Below are 25,922 nucleotides of genomic sequence, written 5' to 3'. Positions count from 1 at the left end.
ATCTGGTGTTTAAAGGCAATGTGGAGGACACTGCTCAGAAGCACTTAGACAATGTGGTAGTTCGAATGTAAATTGCGCCCATGTGCTCATAGTGGCACTGTTAGGAGGCGTGGCTTTGTTGGAAAAGTATTTCACTATGGGCACAGACTTTGAGGTCTTCTATGTGCGCAGGCCATGCCCAATTCATTTCTTATTGCCTGCAGGATCAAGATGTAGCCCCTTCTCCAGCACCGTGTCTGCCTGCATGCCGCCACGTCCCTCCATGATGATAATGGATTGAACCTCTGACTGTAAGCCAGCCCAATTAAATGTTCTTTATAAGAGTTGCCCTCCTCATGGTGTGTCTTCACAGCAATAGAAACCCTTACCAAGACAGACAGCAATTCTTACCATTTTTTAACCTTTTCAAGTCTTTTTGTGTTTTAATGAATTTTTCTTCAAACTGTAAAGCAAAAAATAGTACATGAGTTCTTGTCAATCATCCCATTGCATTTGCGCTCTCCAACACGATAGTCCCTGTGTATACAGTGGAGAGGATATCTTTAGTAGGGACACAAATAAGCTGCTCTTAGTCATGCAGACATTCTTTACAGACATAAAGAACAAAGGTAGAGGAACTGTACACACCGCTCACTCTTCCAGTTCACCTCCACCATGACCACACCTGTGTCTGCAAGGAGGTCATGGCTTCGGAGAAATGGATTTGGAGTCAAGAGACTGAGAATTTCTTCTAACCACATTGCAGAAAGCCTGTGTCTCTGAGAGAGATGAGGACAGAACTTCCTGTGTCCCCACCATGGGATGTGCCGAGCACATAAAGATCTAACTTTGGGTCACTCAGAGGCCTCTGCTGGAGTTCACAGCACATCCCTCCCAGGAGGCTGCGAGGTGGGTAAAGTGGTCTTAGCTGATACATGGCGTTAACAATTTAACAACTGCTATACAGCTGTCTCCCCTGGAAAAGATGGGGTGCACTAAGATAGAATTTCACATTTAAGGTAAGGATCAAAGAGTAACCACATTATTTTTTCCTAAAATCAAAGCCACCTTTGATTCTGGTATAACTGTACAGGGGGAGAAGGTACCTTTGTAAGGGGTATGGATTAGACACATTACTGAAATTTGTGGGTTAGCAACCAAATGTCTCAGCTTAGGATAAGGACTAAGACCCTATCCATGAACATAACTTAGGACAGTCTCAGGTTTCCACTAAGTGCTAGATAGATGTAAGTCATCAATTGGATTTAACAGAGACTGTGACATCATCATATAATCCTATACTTTATCCTTAAATTGCTCTAATACTGGTAAATACACAGCTTGGTCTTGATCTGTATTCAGTTATTCAAACATTCTCCTGAGGCAAAGGCACTTGGGTTGGGATGGCAGCCAGTAGAGATATGTCTCTGTCTGACCAGAAGTTCTGTGTGCTCACATGTAAGGAAACATCAAGATGAAAACCAGGTCTTATTTAACAGTCGTTATTCAGTGGGCACACTCTCCATCCACTCAAAAGACCATCAGGCCAGTCATCAAGATCTTTGGTTTTCGATGCTAGTGTGTTCTGGTTTCAAATGTGACTCTGCCTCATACACACTATGTGATCTGGAAGTCCCTTACCACCAGCAAGCCTTGGGTTGTTCTTTAGAATGGAGATAAAGCACTTCCTCAAATAGACTGATGTGGAGTCTCTGAAACACACCATAGTGCTTCAAGCCCACATAATAAGCAACGTTGGTGTTGGTAGTGGCTGTTGCGTTGTTACGGAGTTCCTCATAAAGAAAAGTCAGAGTTTTGAGGTTCCTAGCATGCTGTGAAGAGCAGCATCTTGTGTCTTGCATGATCATACGGGTCATATTACTGAGACACTAAGATGTGTGCAGTCAGTTTATCTGACAGTCATTCAAGTAAAACACAAGGAATACACTGGTTATTGCAGAAGGGTGTGGGGTAGAATGCAGTTGGCTGGTATGGTGTTGATAGTGGCTGTTGGTGAACAGTGGGTCTGGAATGATCACTACTGGGGCACAGAGAGCCTAGAACTCCTCAGCAAATGTCTTCAGACAGTCCTAGACATCACCCTCTTCAGTCACACTGAGACGAAGGATGGGAAACCATAAGCTATTCCCATGGACTATATTTTTGGATTTATGAGGCCCACGGGAACATATTCCTGCACCATACACCTGGCGTCTAGACTGTGTTGAAACCAGAGTAATCATTTATGAAAGTACAGCACCCTAACATAGCACTACAGTTTGATGTTTCTCAGTTCTGACTTCATGAAATTGGGAAAGGGTCAGGCCAAAGTTCATGCATCCCTGAAGTAATGGAGACAGTGCGATCCCAAGACTTAGGGACACTCATGGCTCTGAGGATGGAGGGAAGGCACTAGAAACTCTCCTAAAGGAATGTGACCTTACTCCTCACCTTTCCTCTTCTGCTCTCATATGAGGAACAGCATCTTCTGAGAGTGTCCATGACTTCACAGTCAAGAAATCCTCACAATTAAAACTGGGCCCTTCTGGTCTGAACCAAGAACTATGTTTTTCCCTGAGACACCTCTAAGGGGCAGTGCCACAGTCCTAAGATCCTTAAGAGGTTCTGCTCAGGTAGTAGGAATCCTGTCAAACATGTGACCCTGTCCTCCTACATCCAGAAGCTGTCGTATCACAGGGACCTGTCTGTCTTTGTCACCCTGTATCCCCCAGTACCAAACACAGAACAGGCGCATAATAGACGCAGCACCAAGTAATTGCTGAGCAAACATGTCCAATGGCTGACAGGTGGTTGCTGTCCTCATCTACCCACCTCTCATTTGTGTTCTGTATTTTCACTGCTTCTCTTCACATCTTAATTATTTTACTATGAAAATTTATACAATATCTAAACACCAAGAAAAGCATATTGCTAATCTTTATATCCCACATCTACCTTCAACATTCGTCTTGAGCCAACAGGCTTTTTTCTACATACTCCACCCTGTGGATCAAGCTTTTACCACTTGGGCCTTTCAAGGACATTGCTGATTCAAACTATAGCATATAGAATGTCCTAGGGGAAGCTAGACAGTGGTGGCGCACACCTTTAATCCAAGCACTTGGGAGGCAGGGACAGGCGGATCTCTATGAGTTCGAGGTCAGCCTGGTCTACAAGAGTTAGTTCCAGGACAGGCTCCAAAGCTACAGAGAAACTCCGTCTCAGAAAAAAGAAAGAAGGAAAGAAAGAATGAAAATAAAGAAAGGAAGGAAGGAAGGAAGGGAGGGAGGAAGGGAGAGAGAGAGAGAGAAAGAGAGAGCGAGAGAAGGAAGGAAGGAAGGAAGGAAGGAAGGAAGGAAGAAAGGAAGAAAGGAAGAAAGGAAGAAAGAAAGAGAAAGATCTTAGGGAGCATCCCCTTACTCCTCATCCCTGGCTCACTCAAATCAGGGTCTGTTTCGCCCTACACATGGTTAAGTGGCTTATGCAGATGTACCTTCTGTGTATTTTAAATCATAATTTCCCTGTGCCTTTTCTGTGCTTAGATTTGCTTACATATACAAGTGTTTATCACAGTATTACAATTGCCTGCCTACAGTATTTAGTGTCGTGGCATGCTGTGTGAGTTCATGACCTAGGAATATAAGCTACACTATATCACATAGGGAAGTGGGAAGCCACAGTCCCACATTCTGTCTAAGAACATTCCCTGATGTTCCACAGTGAAGGAGGTAAGTGAAAGTGAGAGAAAGCGCTGGGTGACAGTGCCCGCTGCTAAGACTGACAACCCGAGGTCTAGCCCCAGAGCTTACGTAATGGGAGGAGAGAACTCACTTCCACAAGATGTCATCTGACCTAAACACACACACACACACACACACACACATACACACACACACAACAGGCCACGTGCATACTCACACATATATACAATAAAGACAAATGCATAAAATTACATAAATTTGAGTGATATATTTTTCAGGATGTGCCCCCATTGTTAACAAATACATGACCATATTTCATACTTCAGTAATTTAATTTGTTTTCTAAAGCATAGGAATTATGTGAAAATAACTCTAATGCTCAATCCCAACAAAGACAGTAATTCAACATCATCACTCCACACCCACAGTTCTAATTGTTACTTAAATAACGCAGATTATTTTTCAGTTTGTTTAAGCAAAAATAAGGTCTGTAAAAGTGATGCTTCTTATGTTTATTCTGAAATTATACTCTTTGACAAAAAAATTAACAATTTCTTAGGTCAGGCCTGTTAATTTCTTAGTAATTGAAATTCTATCCAAACTGAAACTTTTAATAAATCCTTTTGTGAGAAACGTCATCTAGATTATGTCAGGAAAGTATTTCATTCAGTCAGCTCAGGTCCAACATAAGAAGTTCATCTCAGAACCCACCTCTGCTCCAGCTGCAGCCAGGAGCCAGCGGACAGACTCCATTCTGCCCCGGGAATGGAAATAGTGAAGGATGGGCTTGCTTGCCATGACTGCGGTCAGGTCTCTATGTTTCTCTAAATGGGAATAAATAAAAGAGACCTGTGAAAATTCATTTCATGATAGATGCTTGGATAGCATGAACTAGATGTACAAAGATAAAGAAGTATCTTCCTCCTTTATGACAGGTAAAGGGGTCCCCGGATTTGGTCCAAATTGGTATCCAGCAGCAGCACCTGTGGACTAAAACAAGCTGGTCTCAGATCAGCATTGGTGAAAACGCTTCTGCTCTTGACAGGCTGACTGGTGGACATGGTAGTTATGCCCATGTGGGAGTTAGTGAGAAAAGGAAGAATCAGAGAACTCAAAGACACTGACAACCTCCGAACGCCCCCAATAGTCTCTCTTGACACATTGAGTCTTTATTCTTCATGGTTTGCCTATGAAGATGCTGTTGTCTCCACAGGGCAATTAACACAACTGAGTTTTAGAGATGTTAAATGCAATGTCTGCTGTCACACTAAAGCCCACCACATACATGAAAATCCACAGTGGGCACTAAAATCACGAAGGTGTGGAACCCACGGCAGGGAAGGTACAAGAAACTTGTCAAAGCCTTGACAAAAGCAGAAACTGAGCCCTAAGAATTGTTCAGCTGAGCAGGTAGAGCTTAACTGCCAATGGTCTGCCATGCCACTCCCTGGCCTTTTGTCAGCAATGTCCCCTGATTCCAAGGCTCTGACAAGCTCCCACCATCTTGTTTCATTAGACTCTGCATCCTACCTGTATTGTTTCAGTTTCTTTGTAGAAACAAGCAAAAAAGGATGTTGGTGACTTCATGCTACAGTGTACAGAAGGGATTGAACACTTCTTCATTCTCAGATAAACAGTGGGCATGCTCATACATTTGTCTTTATTTTGTTCTAAAAACATCACCTAAGAGGACTTCTTTTTGATATATTTATTTTCCAGATGGAAATATTGGGCTTTCTGGGGAGACTTGCTCAAATGAAAGGCAGTTCTAGGGTTTCTGTTTAAAACCAATTACTTTCACGGACAGTGGTGTTCAGAATGCTTGTAACAAGCCTCAAAGAAACAGAAAAGAGCAGGGGATAGTGAGGTGGAGAAAAATAATACAAGATGAGTCTGCAGCTTCACTTACATATGTCCTGCATGCATGTGTGTACACATACATGCTCCATCCTTAGAAATGATAATAGACATATTGACTGAGCCCAGTCAAGGAAGTTTGAACGCCCTGCTCTAACTCTAACTGCTTGGGAGACAGAACATAGCAACAAAGCAAAACATGAAAGCCAACAGCTCCTGGCACAGACAAGACTACTGTATCATGATAATAAGAGTAAAAGGCTCACTGAACACGGGAGCACAGGAGTGAGACCTGGGGAGGGACAATTCTACTTTCCTCTTCAATCTGAAGCTCTTTATAAAGCGTTTAGATTCACCAACTCAATAGATAGATAGATAGATAGATAGATAGATATCGATATTGACATATATATATATGACATGATATTGGTATATATAGATACAGATATTGAAAACACAGAGGGACTATTTGGGAGGAGCAAAGAGGCCAGTCGGGAGAAGTAGAAAAGTGTGGTCAGTAGGAAATGTAAGTCAAGTACAAGGGCATATACCTGTGAAAAATCTCACAGCATAACGCACTATTTTACATCCCAACTAAAAGTTATAGGGTTTTTTAATTAAAGAAAAATGATTCTTACAGGTTTTCTGTTTTTTAGATAAAAGCAGCAGCACACTGCTTTACCAACATATTTCTACGAAACTGTGTGACTTGAATTATAGAAATCCAATTTCAAAACACTTATTATCAAATGTGCAACTAAAAATGACCTTTATAAAGTAGAAAACACTTAAAAACACACAACTCACTTGTCGTATAACTGTAGATCACTGTGTAAACTGTGTGTTCTTATCAGGGCAGTGGGGGTGGCACAATCCATTGGAGGGAATGGAGAGTGACGTCACACAGCCTAAGGCACAGACAATTGTCAGGGCTGAAGACACGGGAGGCCCAGCCCTCACCATACTGCTCAGGGGTCCCTGACTGAGGATCATGTTACACCAGGAAATGAAGCTTTATCTTAGGAAATATTTTACCAAATACTCCTTACCATTTCTAAAAATGAGGATGTCAAAGACCAGGGCAAAACTTGAGTAAGATTACTGTTAAATTTTGCTGGGTAAACAGAAAATGAGACCAAGAGAGATGAATAATTTGTTGTGGGTGGAATACACAATCCTCATTCATAGTACCAGGGAGTAATTCTCCTGCAACCACCAGGGCAGTAGCCCGATAGGCTACATACAGGGAACCAACCTGCGCATGCTCTCACACTGAATACCATGTCAAGGCTCCTCTGCTCCACCCTGCAGCCCTCATCAGCTCTGTGCTGCCCTCTGAGGACCTCTGCCTTTTTTTCCCAGTAAGAATCCTTCAACCAATTGGTTGAAAATGAAGGAGGCAACGAGAGCAGCTAATTCATGAGCGCCTTTTTGTGAGCAGCCTTTCAACCACATGATGGGAGAAGGAATCAATGAGAAGCACACGGTGTGGTCTCTGACAATCCAAAACTGCTGAATGAATTCGAGACTGCAATGACTATATTTGCCTAATTAAGAAAATGGAGTTGGGTGAGCTGGGGAGATGGCTCAGAGTTTGAAACCTAGTTCAATTAGAGTTTGATTTCCAGCATGCTTGTCAGATGGCTCATGCCCACTTATAACTTCAGCGGCAGAAGAGCTGACGCCCTCTCCTGTCTCCTAACTCACAAATGATCATGCCCTCAAATAGATAAATATACATAGTTAAACATAAAATAAATATTTTTATAAAGGAAATGGATTGGGCAGGTGACCATAGCTCAGTGGTAGGATTCTTGCCTACCATGTATGATGCCCTCCCTACATTCAGTTTCCGAGCACCACAGAGAGGAGACAGGAGGCTTGCCCGAAAAAAAATACAATCAATGACAAATCTAGCAAATTAAGAAAACAATGTCTCTTGGTTGTTCAAAAAACACTGCAGCGAGAGTGTCATACCTTAACAGTTGGAAGGAATACATAGGTTGAAACTCTTCCATTTGGGGGGGGGTGTATAAACTCAATAGATTATCTAATATCTGACTCGGGTTTCCCTTGTTAAAGCAGTTTATAATATACTTTTTAGGGCTATTTAGAAGGTACAATGAGCTAAGGAACATATAGCATTAATAAACTGTTACAGAATGCTAGTCATAGCTCCCCAGTTCTGGGAGGTAGGTGCATGCATGAACAGCCTACTAGACCATGTGGGGCTGAACATAGGCACCCCTCTCTCCCTGGGCTATGAGGAAAGTGTTCAGCACGGACAAGTATTGTTAAATATTAAGTACTAATTAGGTGTCAATAAAAATATCAGTCCTATGTCCAGATTTCTTAAGTCTTTCTTATAAACAAAACTTTTAATGTGTTCAATGAATGATTAAAACTGATGAAGCAGGCTGATTGACAGGCCCACCTTTTCTTCTGTCTGGGTAGCCTTGAGTGGGGATCTGACAATCAACAGTCCCTTCACTGGTAGCAGGCTGGATGGCTCTTAGAAGCCAGATGTTTGAGAAACTTTCTAACAACTCTCAAACTCTTCAGCAGCTTGAGAGGAAGACGTGTTCCAGCTATGATCATGCACTCCAGACAGACTGCACACGCCTAGAAAAGTGGACCCCAAAGCAAGACGAGCATGGTAAATTCTAGATGACCTTGCATAGGCTGCAGTGATTTTCACTAAGGCCGGAGACGGGGCAGGGCACTTCCACTAAGGTCTGAGATTAATGCACACAGTCCTTCACTGTGTCGAGACTACTGGGATGGGGGCCAGCACACTCGCCATACTCCCTGATCTGCCTTTTCCTCATCTGTCAGGCAGCCGTCCAGCCACTTCACAGGCCAAGCTACAGCTACAGCCACTTCACTGCTTCCATGGTATGTAGGCTGATTGTTTGCCACCAGTTCAGCCAGGCTACACAGACAGGAAAAGACTCTCAAGAGGAGCCTTTATTGACCCTCTTTTTAACACAAGATAAAGCACATGAGAACATCTCACAGATAAATCTCCAAGAGAACAATCCAGTTATGTATCCGGAAGAATGCCTGCAAATTAAAGCGGACCTCACATGCAAATGAAGGGTTATGATTGCACCAATCATAGCATCGTCTCATGTGCGCCAGCCACAGCAGTACCTCGCTAGGCCACAAGGGGGAGGTGTTTCCTCTCTGGCCTAGGTGGGAATGGTTGCTGCAATTCTTGTGTAGTTTCCTCAAGGCATCTGTAAAGAGTTCAAAATGAGAGTGCTGGTATAAAAGACTTCAGCTGGCTGTCCGGCTGACAGCGCTTTTGTTTAAGGCAGCCAGGGTAGCAAAAGACATCAAAGCCTTTGCTTATTCCCAGGAACATGAACACAAGAAGGTGCGCTTCCAAGAAGAACCTGAAGGAGTTACTGTGAGCATTTATCACTGATTGTTCACAGTGCTCTAATGATGCTTAATACCTGCCTAGCGCTCCAGGGAGAGGGAGGTGTCCCGCGGCTTTTGCAAATCTACGGGGACTAAACTCACAAAAGATGAAGGCACAGCCCATATGAGCTCAAAGTCTATGGTAGAAACTGATATTAAATTAGGAATGTCAAAAGAATCCCAGGAAAGTCTAAGTTGCAAACGTTCAGTAACAATATCACCTGAAGGTAAGACAGACTGATGGGAGTCAACAATGGCTACAAAGATCGAAGGCGGGGAAGGTTCCCTGAGTCAGCCAGGAAAGGGAACGCATGCAATAGTTGTTACACAGACCAGATTACAGTCTGGACACTGGTGGTCATGTATATTTCAGAGAAACAATCCTTTGATATTAGTACGCACTGTTTGAGACAGACTTACATTGATAATTACTATGTGTTTGTCTGAAATTCTTATTTGACTTGAAGTTCTGCATCTTGTCCAACAACGTAGCAAGAAAGTATTCCAGGTCACCCACAGTTGCTTTTTACAAACATGGCCTTCAAGTCAAGCTCAAAATAGAAGCATCACACTTTCCGTAGTCTGTACTGCATTCATGAAGAACCACACCATCCAGGTTCTTGAAAAAGCCCACCACATAGACAAAGCAAAATCTAACTCAAATCTTTCAAGCTTTCATCGCAGCTTTGAAAGGGAGCCGTTACCCAGTTGTTTTGTAAGAGCAGCGGCAGCGGCGGTGAAGGGGTGGTCGTCGCTGCCTCCATAGTGGCAATCAGGAGAAGTCAGGGCAATAAAACACAGACCTGAGTCCAAGGGAGCAGCCGGGACAACAAGAAAAAGGGGTGGTAGGAATACAGAAGACAAACCCTAAAGTTGTGGGTGGGACAAAGGGTGAGGTTGAAGAACTGAGGCTGGACCTCAGTGGATAGAATGCTTATCTCACACACGTGGTCCTATGCTCAGTCTCCAACACGACATAAAGCTGGGCCTGCCACTGCATGCCCTGCAATCCCAGAACTTGAGAAGTAGAAACAGGAGAATCACAGTTCCATGCTACCCTTGGCTAGTTCAAGTTCAAGGCCAGCATGGGCTGGCTACCTGAGATCCTGTCTCAAAAAGAGAGCAGGGAGGAGACGGGGCGTGGGTTGGAGTGGGGGCTCCAGAATGCAGAAACTGAAGGCAGATGGACGACTAAAAGGGCCATGGAATAAAAAAATGCAAGCCCAGCCACTAGAGGAGCTCCGGAGAGTGGTCAAGTTTTCAACCACAAGGGTCTCAAATACTCTAGGCCCAGAAGCCAAGAGCTGAGGAATTCTCAGTTCCTAGGGCTATACAGGAGTCGTAACACTAGAGGGCGCCACCTGCTGCCGGTCCCACCTGCCTGCTGCCGCTACTCACTACTGTCAAACACCAAGAACACAGAAGCTGCCAAAGGTCCCCAGGACTGGCAGGAATTCTAACCTGCACAGGATTTCAAAACAGGCCAAGGCTAAAAGAACTCAGCCAACTAAGCGTAACAGTATGGGAGACAGCCTGACCACAGAAACAGCACAAAAATGTTAACCTCGGGGGCTAGAGGAATGGGTCAGCAGTCAGGAGCTTGGCTGCTTCTTCAGAGAGCCTGGAACCGGCACCACACGGTGGTTCCAAACCATCTGTATCTCCAGTTCCAGAGGACTGGATAGCCTCTGCTGGTCTCTGCGGCCACCAGGTAATACATGTGGTAAACATCCATATGGAGAAAATGAAAAGGAGTAAATCCATTTTTAAAGTCAATTGTAAAAGTCTATAGCAAATTTCTAACAAACAACCAAAAATGATAAACCCCCAGATACTCATCACTCAGTCAACAACTTCCTTCTTCCACACATGGAGTTAAATTAGTCCCCCCAAAGCAAGCCTACGTTGAAATCCCTGAGTCCTGGGAATGTGACTCTACCTGGGGAAAGGTTCTGGAAAAAAAAAAAAAAAATGCATGCAAGGGTATTCCAATAAGAAGATTGTGAATTACCCAGACAAGCTTTAAATCTGATGACCGGTGTCTGGATGAGAGAAAGGACAGCCACCAACAAGGTAAAGTGGCAGAACTGAGATCGGAAGGATGTGGCCACATCCCATGAGTTGAGTGGTTTTTCCAGAGCACCACCCATGGGGAGCAAAGTAGACAAGCGTGGGGAAGACATGTGTGGGGTGGCTTCCAGCAGCGTGGATGAGGACGGACTTGGGGGATGACTTCGGAAGGATTTTCTCCTAGAGCTTCCAGAGAACTGAGGACCCGGGCCACCTTCACTTCTGACTTCCGACCTTCACAGATAGAAGAGGTTATATTTCCCTGAAGACACCATATGTCTATAGCGTACAAAAGGAACAAACAAACTCAGATATGTTCCTGTACACCCCTAGGACTCCTGAGACCAGTGTCAGAGACCAGAGCACGTTGGTCACGGTATCACAATTAGTCTACAAATTGAGGATATTATTTCCGGATATAATTATAAAACTCTCTTAAAATGTAAACTTCCATTATTCTGCCTCCAACTCAACTCTCCAGTTTCTCCAGTTAAACCATAAAGGTTCCTTCCTAGTTTACTTTAGTATTTGAAGTCGAGCAAGGTCCTCATACAGCACTGGAGCGATATGAAGAAATGTATCTTATAGCAAAGGATGAATGGAGACAAAGTCGGGGACAGGCTTTGGAAACGCGTGAGAAATCCCCAGAGCCCAGACCATCCCCTAGGGTCTCGGTGTCTGCATGCCTTTGCTCACGGTGCGTTATCTTCCTGTGCTGACCACAGCTGGCTGTGAGACATAACTGGACTCCCGGGAGTGTGGGCACAACACAGTGGTCTTCGGGTACTTCACGTTTCCTAGGGCTCTGTGGAGAAGCAGAGGGCAGACCAACACTGTCCGAGAAGTGGAAAGGTGGGGAAGTTAAACAGGGCCAGGGGAGAAAGATTTTCCAAGCAGGGTCCAAATGGCCTCAGGACACTCAAGAGACAGACTGTGATGGAGGGCGACGGAATGGGGAGGGTTACAAGGAAGCGTCCCAAAGGCAACAGGGACTTAAGGGGTTTAAAGAAAGGAAGTCTTCAGATTGATTTTGAAAAACTATTCTGTTGAAAATGGAGAAGAAACTAGAGCAAGAGATTCGTGCTAATCTCTTGCTCTACAGTAATCTGTAAGATTTACTTGCTTATAGTAATCTGTAAGACTACTTCCTTGTTTTATTCTATCATCTGGGGACAGTAAAAGCCACCCCTGACCGCTGTGTCCAGATCTAAGACAAGCCAGGGAGAACTGACTGCATCTGGCTTCAAACGGATACAACTACTCACGGGCTGAGAAAACCAGGCACATTCTGTAATCGCTCTAACTTTCTATGTGCGTTTTTTACATACTAAGGCTTTAACCATTATGTTCCCTTGAGGTCCCTGGACATGTCATTTTCCAGCGACGGTTGTATGATTCTGAAAAGATTAGAATTCATGAGCTCAACCTACATCCTTCACAGAACTCCAGCTTCAGTTACGTGGCTGAGAGATTTAGGTCTGTAAGAAGTTAGAAATTCAGAACGTCTGCAGGTGGCATGGGGGTGGGGGAACTGTCTTGGGACCATAGTTTACAATCGGGGAGAGACAGCGAAGGCCTCTTTATTTCTGCACCGTAGCAAGGAAATACAGGGTAGGGAAGTCTGCCCTGTGCGATGCACATACATCATCGGTTCTCCTGGGCCTGAACTGAGGCTAAAGAGAGAAAAGAAACCGCGGACGGGAAAAGAACTACACGCAAGCTCATTACCTCATTCCGGAAGCAATTTCAGCGCAGGCGCACTCTGGTGGCGCCCCCCCCCCCCCCCCGCATCCTGGTGGCCGGCGCCCAGCAGCACGCATGTCCGGTTCACTAAATTCAGCCCTGTCCAGAAACGTGAGTGCCACCAAGCAACCTAGAGAGTCCGTGCAGGCAACTCTCTCCTAGATTCAGACTGGATCCTGCTGCCTCCTGCCGGGCTGGCTGACATCTGCAGCGGGTGCATTATCTAGTGCATCATCAACTAGATCCCAGAAGGAAGAAAGATTTTTAGCAGGAAAGAAGTTTTGGCTTGGGAGGACCCACCCTGGCGGAACCTCTACCAAAGCCAAGCACCGTACTCGCTGTCTATAAATTGTTTCTGTTTTCAGTGGAGGGACCGACGTTCCAAAAGATGAAGTACGATGTCCAAGTCAGAGTCCAATTTGATGTGGTTTAAAGCCCGATCCCCTTACAGATTGCCGTCTCTAGGATCTGATAGATGTGAGCGTGACATCAAGATCCTGCTTTTTTGATATGAGACCAGAGCTGCCAGCCTTGAACGTCCAGGATGAATGGTAAAGAACGCCAGCGATGGAAAACATCTTGAATCTTGAAAGTCCGGGTGAATCAGTTCCCAGAAAAGAAATTTATATTGACAGGAACTCGTCCCTCTTGGTAAATTCTCACGCCACCCCGTTTTGCCTTCTAGGCTGAAAATAGTAAGCAGGACAAACCCTCTGCGCCCCATTACACAATAGCAGTCCAGGTACTGAGGGAGACTCCAGGCTTCTGGGGGGGTTTCAGCCACAATCAAGCCTAACACATACATTACATCTTGTGAATTCCTTTGCTGAACCTATTCCTTCCAAAGTGAAAGTATTTAGGGGAAATAATATGTCTGTGTTTTTACAACTGGGAAGTCTAAACTGGTGCTAGGGGATTAACCAAGCCCTGGGAGGCACAGGGATGTGGAGGCAGTAGCCTCCTGCTGTTTGCCTCTGAGTTCTCCGGGAACTTCTTCCCACCCTGCTATGTCCACCCTCACCCCAGTCTTCTCCCACCCTCCTCCCCCAGCCCTCAGAATCACAGAACACTTTCCCCACTCAAAAATAAAATGAAAAGCTTCATAGAGTTCCTCATTGTTTCAACAATCTGATCTGAATATATAAATACCTTCCCCTCTGGGAAAGCGATTTTCTTTTTTAAAGACTTTAAAAGACTAGCTGCTCCAAGATATTTTTTACCTCACTGCTAAAAACTAGAAGCTGTTTTTAGGCGCATGCTGTTTCTCTTGAACACACATTATTGAAGTCATTTTTTTTTTTTAACTCTCTGTACGCTATGGGAATCGCACACTTGCGAACATATGGGGAAGAGGAACTTTCTCAGGCTGAACTTCCAACTGCCGTAGCCAGCAAATGTATTTTATAAACTGATAAAACAGGTGCAAACTAAACCATTTCCTGTCCACCAAGCTGACACTGCAGAAAATAGTCTCCGGGATGCTGCACACATAAGAGGAAGGAAGCTTCGATCACAAGAGCACAGGAGAGGATGAATTGAATGAGAAAGTGAGTGGGCAAGGGGAACCAGTGTGCAATCATGTGTGCCCCACACAGTAAAACAGCAAAGCCATCACACCAATAGGGGAGGCAAAGGAGAAAAAATAATCCATCCAATAAAATTCCACCTCTTAATAATAACCTTAAATGTAAATAACTTTGGCTTACCAATAAAGACACACAGACTGGTTGGCTGGACATAAAAAACTGGATTCGTCTGGTGGTAGATTCCTTTAATCCCAGCACTCGGGAAGAAGAGGCAGGCAGATCTCTGAGTTCAAGACCAGCCTGGTTTGCAGAATGAGCTCCAGGACAGCCAAAGCTACACAGAGAAACCCCCATCTTGAAAAAAATCAAATATATATAGTCTCCAAGAAACACACCTCATGGGTAAAAACACCTATGGGTGGAAAGTCAGAGAATGGAAGTAAAAAACAAGTTGGCATGACTAGTTTGATGTCTGATAAGCATACTTCAAGTCAAAATTAGAAAAGATAAAGTAGATACTACATTATTAATAAAGGAAACAAATTTGTCAAGAAGATATAACAATTATAAATATATATTCACCACACAGTGGAGCCCTAATTTCATAAAGAAACAATAAAGGACAAAAAAAAAAGTCAGACATGCGCTAACACAGTAATAGTAGGTAACTTCAATACCCTATCCTCATTTTTTTGTTGTTTTTTTCGTTTTGTTTTGTTTTGTTACTTTTTTCAAGACAGGCTTTCTCTGCAGCTTTGGAGCCTGTGCTAGTAGACTAAGCTGGCCTCGAACTCACAGAGATCCTCCTGCCTCTGTCTCCCAGGTGCTGGAATTAAAGGCATGCACCACCACTGCCCAGGCCTACCCTCATTTTTAACTAATATTCAGTGATGTGTAGCAATATCCTCTGAGTTGAAACATTCCATCCTGGAGGGAGGCTCCTTTAAGACTCAGGACATTCTAAAAGAATCCTCAAGACTACTCAGTAAGCAACTCACAAGTTTTAGGAAATCCCTGAAACTTAACAGATTCACAAAAATTTACCCCCTCCCCAAGGTTATATAGACAATAAGGATTGCTGCAAAGAGGGGAGTCTCAAGCATGTTGAGCTGCTTTCAAGTCGTACAAAGAGCTCCAAAAACACATTTCACAAGTAGTGACTTGCGGGTCACTCTAAATAATGCAGCTGATTCTAAATCATTCCTACTCCTGAAGATGACCCCAATAAATTCACTGGCACCCCAAGTTAAACATTAGTAGAATCCATTCTTTGGTCCTGTAATCGGTGCCCTATCTAGGGTGATATGAAATGCACACACCAGTTTCTTTCCCTGTAAATAGCGCTCATACCATTTTAATGCCTTTATAAGAATCACACTGAAGCAGTCAGTATAAGTGTTCAAGCAGTCATACATGCAGGTCCTATGTGCCAAGCCTCCTCTTCCTGGACATGAAGCCAACATACCCTGCAGAAACAAGTCCCAGAACTCTTACTCCAGTGTAAGAGTTCTCCAGGCTACATATGTAGCTCAGACAAGTCAGTCTTGGTCTTTCTCCAACTGCCTTTCTCTTTCTAGAATATACCACTCAGTCCCCTTGATCTTCCAGTGTTTGGACCACTTTTGACAGCCTAGCCAGTGATAACTCCAAATTTGATTGAATGATCTATTGAGTCCCTTTAGCTAGTATTCCAGCTCAGACTATCACTGGAGAAGTCAGTACAGGATCCTGGATGAAGGAGCTGATGCAGATTCATGGAGGAGTGCTACTTCCTGGCTTACCCCTCAGCCCGCTTTCTTATAGCGCCCAAGACCACAAGCCCTGGGATGGCATCCACAACTAGCTGGACCATCCCACATCAATCACTAGTTAAGAAAATGCCCTACTGGTAGAATTAACATAGCAAAAATAGCAATCTTACCCCCCAAAAAATCTACGGATTCAATGAAATGCCCAGCAAAATTCTTCACAGACCTCAAAAGAATGGTACTCAACTACATATGGAAAAGCAAAAATTCCAAGATAGCCAAAATGATCCTGTACAATAAAAGAATTTCTGGAGGCATCACAATTTCTGACTTCAAACTCTACTACAGTGCTACAGTACTGAAAACAGTCTGGTATTGGCATAAAAACAGATAGGAGGACCGATGGAACTGAATCAAAGGCCTGGATATTAATCCACATACTTTCGAACACCTGATTTTTGATAAAGAAACAAAAAATATCAATGGAAAAAAGAAAGCATATTTAACAAGTGGTGCTGACATAACTGGATATCAACATGTAGAAGAATCAAAATAGGTCCAAAACTCAAGTCCAAATAGATCAAAGGCCTCAACATAAAGCCAGTCATGCTAAATCTTATAGACAAGAAAATTGAAAGTACACTTGAACACATTGTCACAGGAGACCACTTCCTAAATAGAACCCCAGTAGCACAGACACTGTGATAAACAATTAATAAATGGGACCTCCTGAAACTGAAAAGCCTCTGTAAAGCAAAGGATATAATCAACAAGACAAAACAGCATCCTACAGAATGGGAAAAGATCTTCACCAACCCCACATCAGACAGAGATCTGATCTCCAAAATATACAAAGAACTCAAGAAATTGGTTATCAAAAGAACAAATAATCCAGTAAAAAAGGGGGGGAGGGGGGTATAGACCTAAACAGAGAACTGTGAACAGAGGAATGTAAAATGGCTGAAAGACACTTAAGGAAATGCTCAACATCTTTATCCATCAGAGAAATGCAAATCAAAACAACTCTGAGATTCCATCTCATACCTGTAAGAATGACCAAGGTCAAAAACACTGATGACAACCTATGCTGGAGAGGGTGTGGGGTAAAGGGAACACTCCTGCATTGCTGGTAGGAGTGCAAGCTGGTACAGCCCCTTTGGATATCAGTATGGTGATTTCTCAGAAAATTAGGAAACAACCTTCCTCAGAACTCAGAAATACCACTTTTGGGTATGATACCCAAAGAATGCTAAATCATACCACAAGGACATGTGCTCAACTATGGTTCATAGCAGGATTGTTTGTCATAGCCAGAACCTAGAAACAACCTAAATGCCCCTCAACTGAAGAATGGATAAGGAAAATGTGGTACCTTTACACAACGGAGTACTACACAGCATAAAAAAAAAAATAACATCTTGAGATTTGGAGGCAAATGAATGGATCTAGAAAACATATTGAGTGAGGTAACTCAGATTCAGAAAGACAAATAATATATGTACTCACTCATAAGTGGCTTTGAGACATAAAGCAAAGAAAGCCAGCCTATAATTCATAATCCCAGAGAACCTAGACAACAATGAGGACCCTAAGAGAGATATACATGGATCTAATCTACATGGGAAGTAAAAAAAGACAAGATCTCCTGAGTAAATTGGGAGCATGGGGACAATGAGGGAGGGTAGAATGGGAGGAGAGAGAAAGGGGGAAGCAGAGGAAAATGGAAAGCTCAATGAAACCAATAAAAAAAATTTTAAAAAAAAGAAGAAGAAAGAAAACACCCTACAGAGTTGCCTGCAGACCAATCCTACGGGAACATTTTCTTGATTGAGAGTCCTTTTTCTCAAGTGACTCCAGCTTCTGTTGAGTTGACATAAAACTAGCTAGCATGTTGATAAAGAATTGACCCATGAAAGATACTCACAAATCTTCATAGCTTTTCCTGAAAAAGACCTTAGCAACTACCTTGTTACCAGAGGGCAAGGAAAGAGTCTGTCCACAGTGCTGGCCCTGGGCACACTGGAGATTAATCTGAAACCCCTCTTACAAAATTAGGCTTCCTCTGGTTCCTTTGTTTCCTGGGAATCCCAGAAGTAGCCCCCAGAGAACCGTCTTCTGGAGCTCAGAGAAGCAAATGGCCGGAGGACTGAGGGCTGTAGAAAGCCTTGGGGACCCAGATCCCACCTGCCTGGGCTCCCTCTAGGTGAGTCCACTAGCCCTTTCCGTCAGGAGGCTCCAGAATCATGCCAAATTCCATTCCCCAAAACTGCAGCTCCAGGATGCCTCCGCTCCTCTCAGACCCTGCAGCTGATCGCCTGTTGGGCCGTCGCTGTCTGGTCTCGGGTGCTGTGTCATTAGTCCTGATGGGCAGGTGACCTACTGCTGCCACTTCTTGCGGATTCTTGGTGAGTCAGTATTGTGGGCTGATCGTTGTCACCTGCTCCTGACAGAGCTAACGCAGATGCTTCTCCCACCACAGTCCTGCTGCCCTAGGGCCTCTCGTCCACCCTTCTCAGCATTCCAAGGGGATTGTGCTGAGTTTATTAGTCCCAAGAGGAGGCTAATCCTGGCAGTTCAAAGGTCTCTGGTCAATTCAGTCTGCCCAAGATGCATTGCAGTACCCATCTGCCGCAAGCACCTGCTTTAAATCCAGTTGGGTCTTCCTTAGCCTGTCTGAATTCACTGTCCTGTGAGACATCCACGAGTGCCACTTGACCCCACTCTCGTTGGAGATGCCCTGGATGCAGTCTTTGCTGCGTCATACACCTTATTGGGCTTTGCCAAACTGAAGAAGAGCCAAGGTAAGACAACATTTTAAATAATCAGAGCAAAACAGCCAAAACTCAAGAGAAAAAAAAGTACACACACAAAAAAGGCCCGATTAAGAAAAAAACAAACCTTACAAAAGAAAAACAAAGAGGCAAAAGTTAAGTTGGAGAGACCACGGAATGGTTAATATAAATCTAATTTCAGGTATAGTACATTTGCATGGAATTTATATTAGGACCTCGTGGATCCAACAAATAATGAACTTTTCTCATTCAGTTGCATTTCCCTCGGCAAGGCAACAGGGGGCGCCAGAGGCCGGTGCTTCATTGAGCAAGGCGCCGCCTTAGCAGTTCTGAGATAGAATGGTAATGGTCTGCGTGGAAGACTATGCAGAAACAAGATAAGTAAATAAATAAACAAAACAAAAATATGGCAGGTCGTGGGAGGGGAGACTATGCAAAAAAATAAAAGCAGAGGGAGTGAGAGATTTCTTCATTGCATCCTATTTAAAGAATACAAATTTCTGAAGTACAGTGAAAAAAGAAAGAAAAAATTACAAGAATCTTTTTTTTTTTTTCTGGGAGTAGAAAAATATATTTATTTTTTCAAATTTCACCCTTGTCTTGTGGTATTCCAGGTTCAGTAGAATTTTTAAGCTTTACACTGACAGTGTTTTCTCCCTCATTACCTGTCGTCCATGCTTTCTTTTCTTCCTCTTTCTTTATTAGCATTCTTTTCTTTAAATCCCCATGTCAGCCAATTTCATTTCTTCCCCCAGTTTGTATACTTTTGAAATAATGTAAAATTCTTAAAAAATCTTCCAGACAAATATACATACATATATATACACACATATATACACATATATATACATATATTATACATATATATTATATATATTACATATATATTGTGCATATATATATGTACAATCTTGTTAGTTCATCTTCACCAACCCCTCATCAGACAAAGGTCTGATCTCCAAAATATACAAAGAACTCAAGAAACTAGGCACTAAAACTCTAATTAACCCAATTAAAAAATGGGGTACTGAACTTAACAGAGAATTCACAACAGATGAACTTCGAATGGCCAGAAGACACTTAAGGTCATGCTCAACCTCCTTAGCGATCAGGGAAATGCAAATCAAAACCACTTTGAGATACCATCTTACACCTGTCAGAATAGCTAAAGTCAAAAACACCAATGATATCCTATGCTGGAGAGGATGTGGGGTGAGGGGAACACTCATCCATTGTTGGTGGGAATGCAAACTCGTGCAGCCACTGTGGAAATCAGTGTGGCGGTTTCTCAGGAAACTGGGAGTCAACCTCCCTCAAGAATCTTTTTAAAGATGGAGAGCATCTTTTAAACAGAGCAGTGGGGAATGAACGGAACAGGCATGACCCTCTATCCTCAGCCAGCCATCTTGACTAACACGGAACTTAAGGCTGTGGGTCGTTTCCTGGTCAAGGTTTTCTTGGGACGAAGAACAAAAGTTCCGTTAAGCACTCATGGTATTCGAACCGCAGCTGCTGCTGAACATCGTTGGCGTTCCAGTCACCTTAAATATTTTACAGGTAGCAACTGTTACCTTCACAGCCCTCTGAGGCAGGTGTCACTGTCATCTCATCTTACAGAGGAAGGAACAAGCAGCCCGCCTTAGACCCCGCAAAGAAGCATCAGATCCAGGTTTAGGAAGAGCACGGGCAGATAGTTTGCCGCCGTGTGTCTCTCACAAGTTCCTAGAAAGGAAAGCACTGCCCCACCGTTTGGAATACACAGAAGGAAATACGCATCAATATTTGCCATTGTTATTATCACAGTGAGTGATACGTGTTCTCTGGGAGCTTAATATCTAGTTAAGGAGTTTGGGACGATTAATGTATGAGAGGTACCAAATGAATGAATTAATCTGTTGGTCAATCAAACCGACTCATAATAGAGGCATGTCAGCAGTCCAAAGGGGAGGATGGACAGAGCGACTGTCGGGCCTGGGTGGTAGCTGGCTCAGTGCCCTGTTTGTTTACAATTTTACATGAGAAGCCCCCACACCACAAATAGAAGCTTCCAATTCTATGTGGCTGATATAATTACACTCTGAATGTTTGATTACATGGATTAAACACATTTTAAAAAATCCTCACATGAGGTACCAAAATTCAGTCAGTTTGAATGCATTGTAATAATAAACTCCAAGTTACCAATAATGTGTTGGTGTGGTGACATTAAGTAACGAAGTCAAAGCACGTCCCGTTCATCATTTAACCAAGCACAAGCCCAGATTTTATATCTGTGCCCCGGAATCCTCGTGTCTCCCACCTTCTTCTCTGTCTGTTGTGTAGGTCAGATGAATCTGTGCCTGCCAGAAGGCTGTCATGTGACCCTGTGCCTGTCTGCGGAACGTGGGGCTATGTGTCTGTCTGAGTGACAATCCTAACAAAGTGTTTCACTCCGTATTAATTGAACAACACTGAAAAACACCGCCTGGGGAAGGAACGAGGGACATTTCCCAGAAATCTTGAGCAGAATTTTTCCAGGGATTTTGTCACTGGCTTCGACTGATTCCAGCTGACACAGATAACAAACATCATTGTTTATTAAGCTATATCTGTATGTAGCATTCAGTATTTATGGTGGGTTTTCATTTTACAAGATTGCTCTCAACCTCTATTCTCGCTGCTTTCAGCAAATGATCGTCAGAGCACGCATGCCTGGTTCTAGGTCGGGAATGGAATGGTACATAAATATAGATTACAGCTGTGTACTAGCTTAGGTAGAAAAGGTGATCATACTGCAAATCCAAGGCAAGTAAGGTTGATTCTCTTAACCCCGGTTAAACACGCAGACCAAGTGCACAGCAGGGTGGCAGTCATGAGTGACCTACCAGTGCACTGTTAACTTCAACTGTGGGGTCCTTTCAGCACGGTGCATTGCCACATTTGATCATCATATGCTTATGGGGTTTGACTAAAATCATCTTCCTCATTCTCTAGAGCAATAAGCACGGTATTTGGCCAAAGAAAGCACCTAGCTGTTGATTTTGAGGGTCCATTATTAATTTCACAGATATCTTTCTATTCACTCTGGAAGAGGATTCAGGCCTGAACAGGATGTCAATTTACAGGCTGTGGAATAAGGAACATGGGCAGAAACACCATGTTAATTGAAACTTGAAGTCTGAGAGGGAGCCACCAGGCAATGAGCCAGGTGGGCCACATATTGGAACCTCACACTGGATCCCTGGGATGGGTTGAACCAAAGTGCTGGTGGTGACAGGGCTCTGTAACTGGTGGAAAGAAACTAAGAGTTCCTGGGGCTGCAGAACTGTGGATTAGAAGCCGAGTGAACGGATTCAATAACAAGCTGTATTCATAAAGGATCTTGGCTGAGCAGGGTTTCCTGCTCCTGAGTCATCTACCTAAGTCATCCGGACTTTGCCGTCTCCAGATGTTGCTGAGTGGAAACATTGCATCATAGGGTGAAAGGTGATCTTGGTGTGCAGCTTGCTTTTTATTGGTTGTCATTCACTGAGCTCAGTTATCCAAGTGTCTGTGCACATACAAGCCCAGAGGAGCATTGCTCTTAAAAGGTCCCGCACTTTTGTTTAGCAGTAAAAGGAGGGGCTGGAAAGATGCTCAGTGGGTATAGATGTTTCTCCACAATGTAATAACCCGAGTTCTGTCCCAGAACCCACAGAAGGGTGAAAATGGAGAATGGACTCCACATAAGAATGAAAATGGAGACTGGACTCCACAAAAGGGCCCTCTGACCTCCACATGTACACCATGGCATGAGTATTCCCACACACATGCATCATCACACGTAGTCATAGTAAGTATATAAATAAATAAAGCTAGCTGTAAAATGTAAAAGAATCATGGCCAATGGACTACATGCATTCACTAGCACGCAAGGGCAGCATAGCTTCATCTTATCCAAAATCAAGGAAAATTAAAATGAATAAAATAAAATTGAAAATCCAAAACAAATAAAAAATGAAAACAAAAGATAAACACTAAAGACAACTCAAACGTCCTGGTCTGCTGTCTCCACCGAGCTGCGGTTGTTGTTGTGACTCTCAGAATATAAGCATCACACAGAAAAATGGATGCTGGGAAAGAAAACCTGATGTATACGATTAATTTAGATTTCTCCCTCAAGTCTTTTTGAGCAAAGTAATCCTAATGTAATAAGATTGGCGTCCTTAAGAAAAAGCATATCATTGCTTCTGATAAAGCTTCTCCTCCCTATAGTATTCCACTGATGCATTGAAGAATGGTTTTAATCTAAAGCGGGGAGTCCCAAGAGAAAGTTTAGGGAAAATAAAAATGAAAGAAACAATGTCTAGAAGCATCCATCTGCTGCAACAGGAGTTACTACTGAGGTCCAGTCTGGTACAAGTTTAACGAGAGGAAAGATGCCATCCTGTTCCCACTCCTTGATTTTCATGGTGTGATGTCATAACAGGTTGAAGTGGAATCTCTAAGAAGAATCTTGGAAAGAAGGGAAGAGAATGTTAAAGGTATTGGAAACGCTGCCCAGGTGTGTTGTGGAATTAACACAGTTGTGATACCTTGAGCGGGCTCTGGCTTATCTCATAGAAACTGGGTCAGTTCAGGCTAGTCTTAGAGAGTTGGAGGGGCTGGAGAGACGATGCCATGGTTAAGAGCACATCCTGTTCTACCAGAGGACCTGAGTTCGGTTCCCAGCACCAATGTCAGGAGGCTCACACTGAATGAAAAATGAAATAAAAGGAGGGGGACAGAGTATTCCTAAAGTGTGAAGACTTTCACTGTAAATGTAAGGGAGAGAACAGGCAGAGGGAGGAGTCCAGCTGAACAGGGCTGGCAGACTAAACTGAACCATGAGAGGAAAGACAGGGAGGTAGAGCAAGAGAGGAGCCACTGAGAAAGAGAGGAGGCCCAAGCCAAGAGATCAAGAGGCCAGTGCTGCCAAAATGGCTGAATTATATAGGAATCAGACTGGGGGAATGGACCAAAAAACCCTTAGATATAACACATGTAGTGAAGCGCTGCGGGCAGGCCTGCTTTTCATCCTGCCCGGCTCCCGCACAGCTAGCTTAACCCCAGAAATAATAACACACAAGTTATATTCATTTAAACACTGCCTGGCCCATTATCTCTAGAGAGTTAGTTACTGACTAACTCTCATATCTTGATATTAACCCATTTCTAATAATCTCGTGGTAGCACCACGAGGTAGTGGCTTACCGGAAAAGATTGAGCATGTCTGACCTGGTGGCTGGCTCCATGGCATCTGGCTCATAGCCCTCTTCCCAGCATTTTGTTCTGTTTACTCCGCCTACCTAATTTTCTGTCTTATCAAGGGGCCAAGGCAGTCTCTTTATTGACCAATGAAAATAACACAATAGACAGATAACCCTCCTCCATCATTTCCCCTTTTTTCTGTTTAAACAAAAAAGAAAGGCTTTCATTTTAACATAGTAAAATTACATATAACAAAACAGTTATCAAGCAAGAATTACAGTCACAATATTTATAACTATATCTTTATCATAATAATGGAAAACTATAACTACGACTATCCATTCTTTAACTCCATCAAAGACTCCAGAAGGATATATTACCTAAGTAAACAAGAAGTAAGCAACTTCCAAAACTCTAGAAATGACAGAGACATCTCGCTGCCTGGACAGTCACCCAAAGTTCCTCTGTATCGTTGGGGCACCCATCTTCAGCCTTCAGGCCCATAATATCCAGAGACATTTCCATGAAGCAGGAAATTTCAAAGGCAATTCAGTCACTATCTGCTGTGTCCTGCAGAATGTCTCGCAGACTCTTTCATGAATCAGGAACCCCGAAAGATCATCTCACCTTTAGGCAAGTTCAGCAGTCCTCTCTCTGCGGGTTCTCTGTGTCCAGTTTATACAACAGTCCAGGCAAGAGCAGTTTCTTGCCCAAATGGCTAACCAACTCCATAAGGAGCCTCTTCGATGCCCATCTTCCTCTTGAAGTAGATTGGTGCTGCCAGGAGCAGACGTGTCTCATTGTCATGAAAAGTCCTAAGTTATTAAAACATTAAATGCCATGTTCTGTAGTCTTTGAAAGATATGAATGTCTATCTGAAATATATCTATGCACTTCTAGAAAATCAGACTAACATTACTACAAGCTAGTATTATCCATTAACAACCTATATTTTTAATTATACATTGCATTTTAAATAAACTACACAATCACAATACATCAATCAAGATCAGAAACATATATACATATAACAAAATTGACCTTAAAATCCATAACAAAGCAAATTATTCATATCTATATCAAACACACACTTTTGCAACAAAATCAACCTACAAAAACCCATAGCTTTTCCTCTGCCAATAATGAACCGGATGAAAAAGAAATTGGGGGAAAATTCTATTCAAAATGCTATCTAAAAATAAATACCAAGAAATAAACCAACCTAGTGAAAGACCTCTGCAGTGGAAATTTTAAGACAACGAAGAAAGAAAATAAAGAGTACACAAGAAGATGAAAAGACCAGGCATGCTCACGGATTAGCTTAACTAATGCTGCAAAATAGCTATGTTAAGGAGAGTCACCCACGGAGTCAACACAATCCCAATGACTTTCTTCACAGAACTAGAAAACATAGCTGCCAAATTCGTGAGGAAAGGCTGTGGGACCATCACAGACAAGGAGACAAGGATGCGGAAAGACTGTGAGAGTCAGAGATAGGGAAAGACTAGACTGAAACAGTGTTTTCTGGGCATGACACGGCCATGACCTGAACACATGAACGCATGAACTCACGAACACACACTAGATGTGGTTGACTATACATGATCAATCTAGTCAACATTCCAACATGGTGGTGAGGCAGGCACTCGGGAGTCTCCACCCCTAGTGGACAAGCTGAGAGCTCCTGGGAGGCTATAGCTTCCTAGGAGGGATAGCCCGTTTTCTTTAAGGGTGTTGCCCCTGGTAGGTTAACATCACTCCAAGGGATGGCTGCACACCTGTCAGTATATGCACAGCACAAATCGGAGCCAATTGATTACTTTTTTAAGTTGGGAGGGATAGAAAAGTGAGAGTGGTTCTGGGAGGAGACGG

At 43.3% G+C, this 25,922-nt stretch overlaps 1 protein-coding gene across 4 annotated transcripts in view; it reads right to left on the bottom strand.

Moving 5' to 3' along the window:
* LOC125407881 (glutathione S-transferase alpha-3-like) overlaps nt 1-24,099 on the bottom strand; it is a 33,404-nt gene extending 9,305 nt beyond the window's left edge. Inside the window, exons 1-4 of one of the 4 annotated variants that reach the window (XM_048445726.3) lie at nt 12,762-12,845; nt 11,720-11,838; nt 4,392-4,504; nt 391-442 (exon numbers count right to left, since the gene is read on the bottom strand). In XM_048445726.3, coding sequence (XP_048301683.2) covers nt 391-442; nt 4,392-4,478 — 139 coding nt within the window. In that variant the 5' untranslated portion in view covers nt 4,479-4,504; nt 11,720-11,838; nt 12,762-12,845. Of the gene's footprint in view, nt 1-390; nt 443-4,391; nt 4,505-11,719; nt 11,839-12,761; nt 12,907-13,115; nt 13,509-24,053 lie in introns of those variants that run through there. The other 3 variants (XM_087898015.1, XM_087898016.1, XM_048445735.3) reach the window with 3 other exon arrangements.
* Between the last annotated feature and the right edge of the window lie 1,823 nt (nt 24,100-25,922).

Source organism: Myodes glareolus, chromosome 18 (assembly GCF_982192425.1).
Source record: "Myodes glareolus chromosome 18, mMyoGla1.1, whole genome shotgun sequence".
NCBI lineage: Eukaryota > Metazoa > Chordata > Mammalia > Rodentia > Cricetidae > Myodes > Myodes glareolus.
The sequence above is the reverse complement of the archived record's forward strand: the minus strand, read 5'-3'. Positions and strand labels throughout refer to the sequence as shown.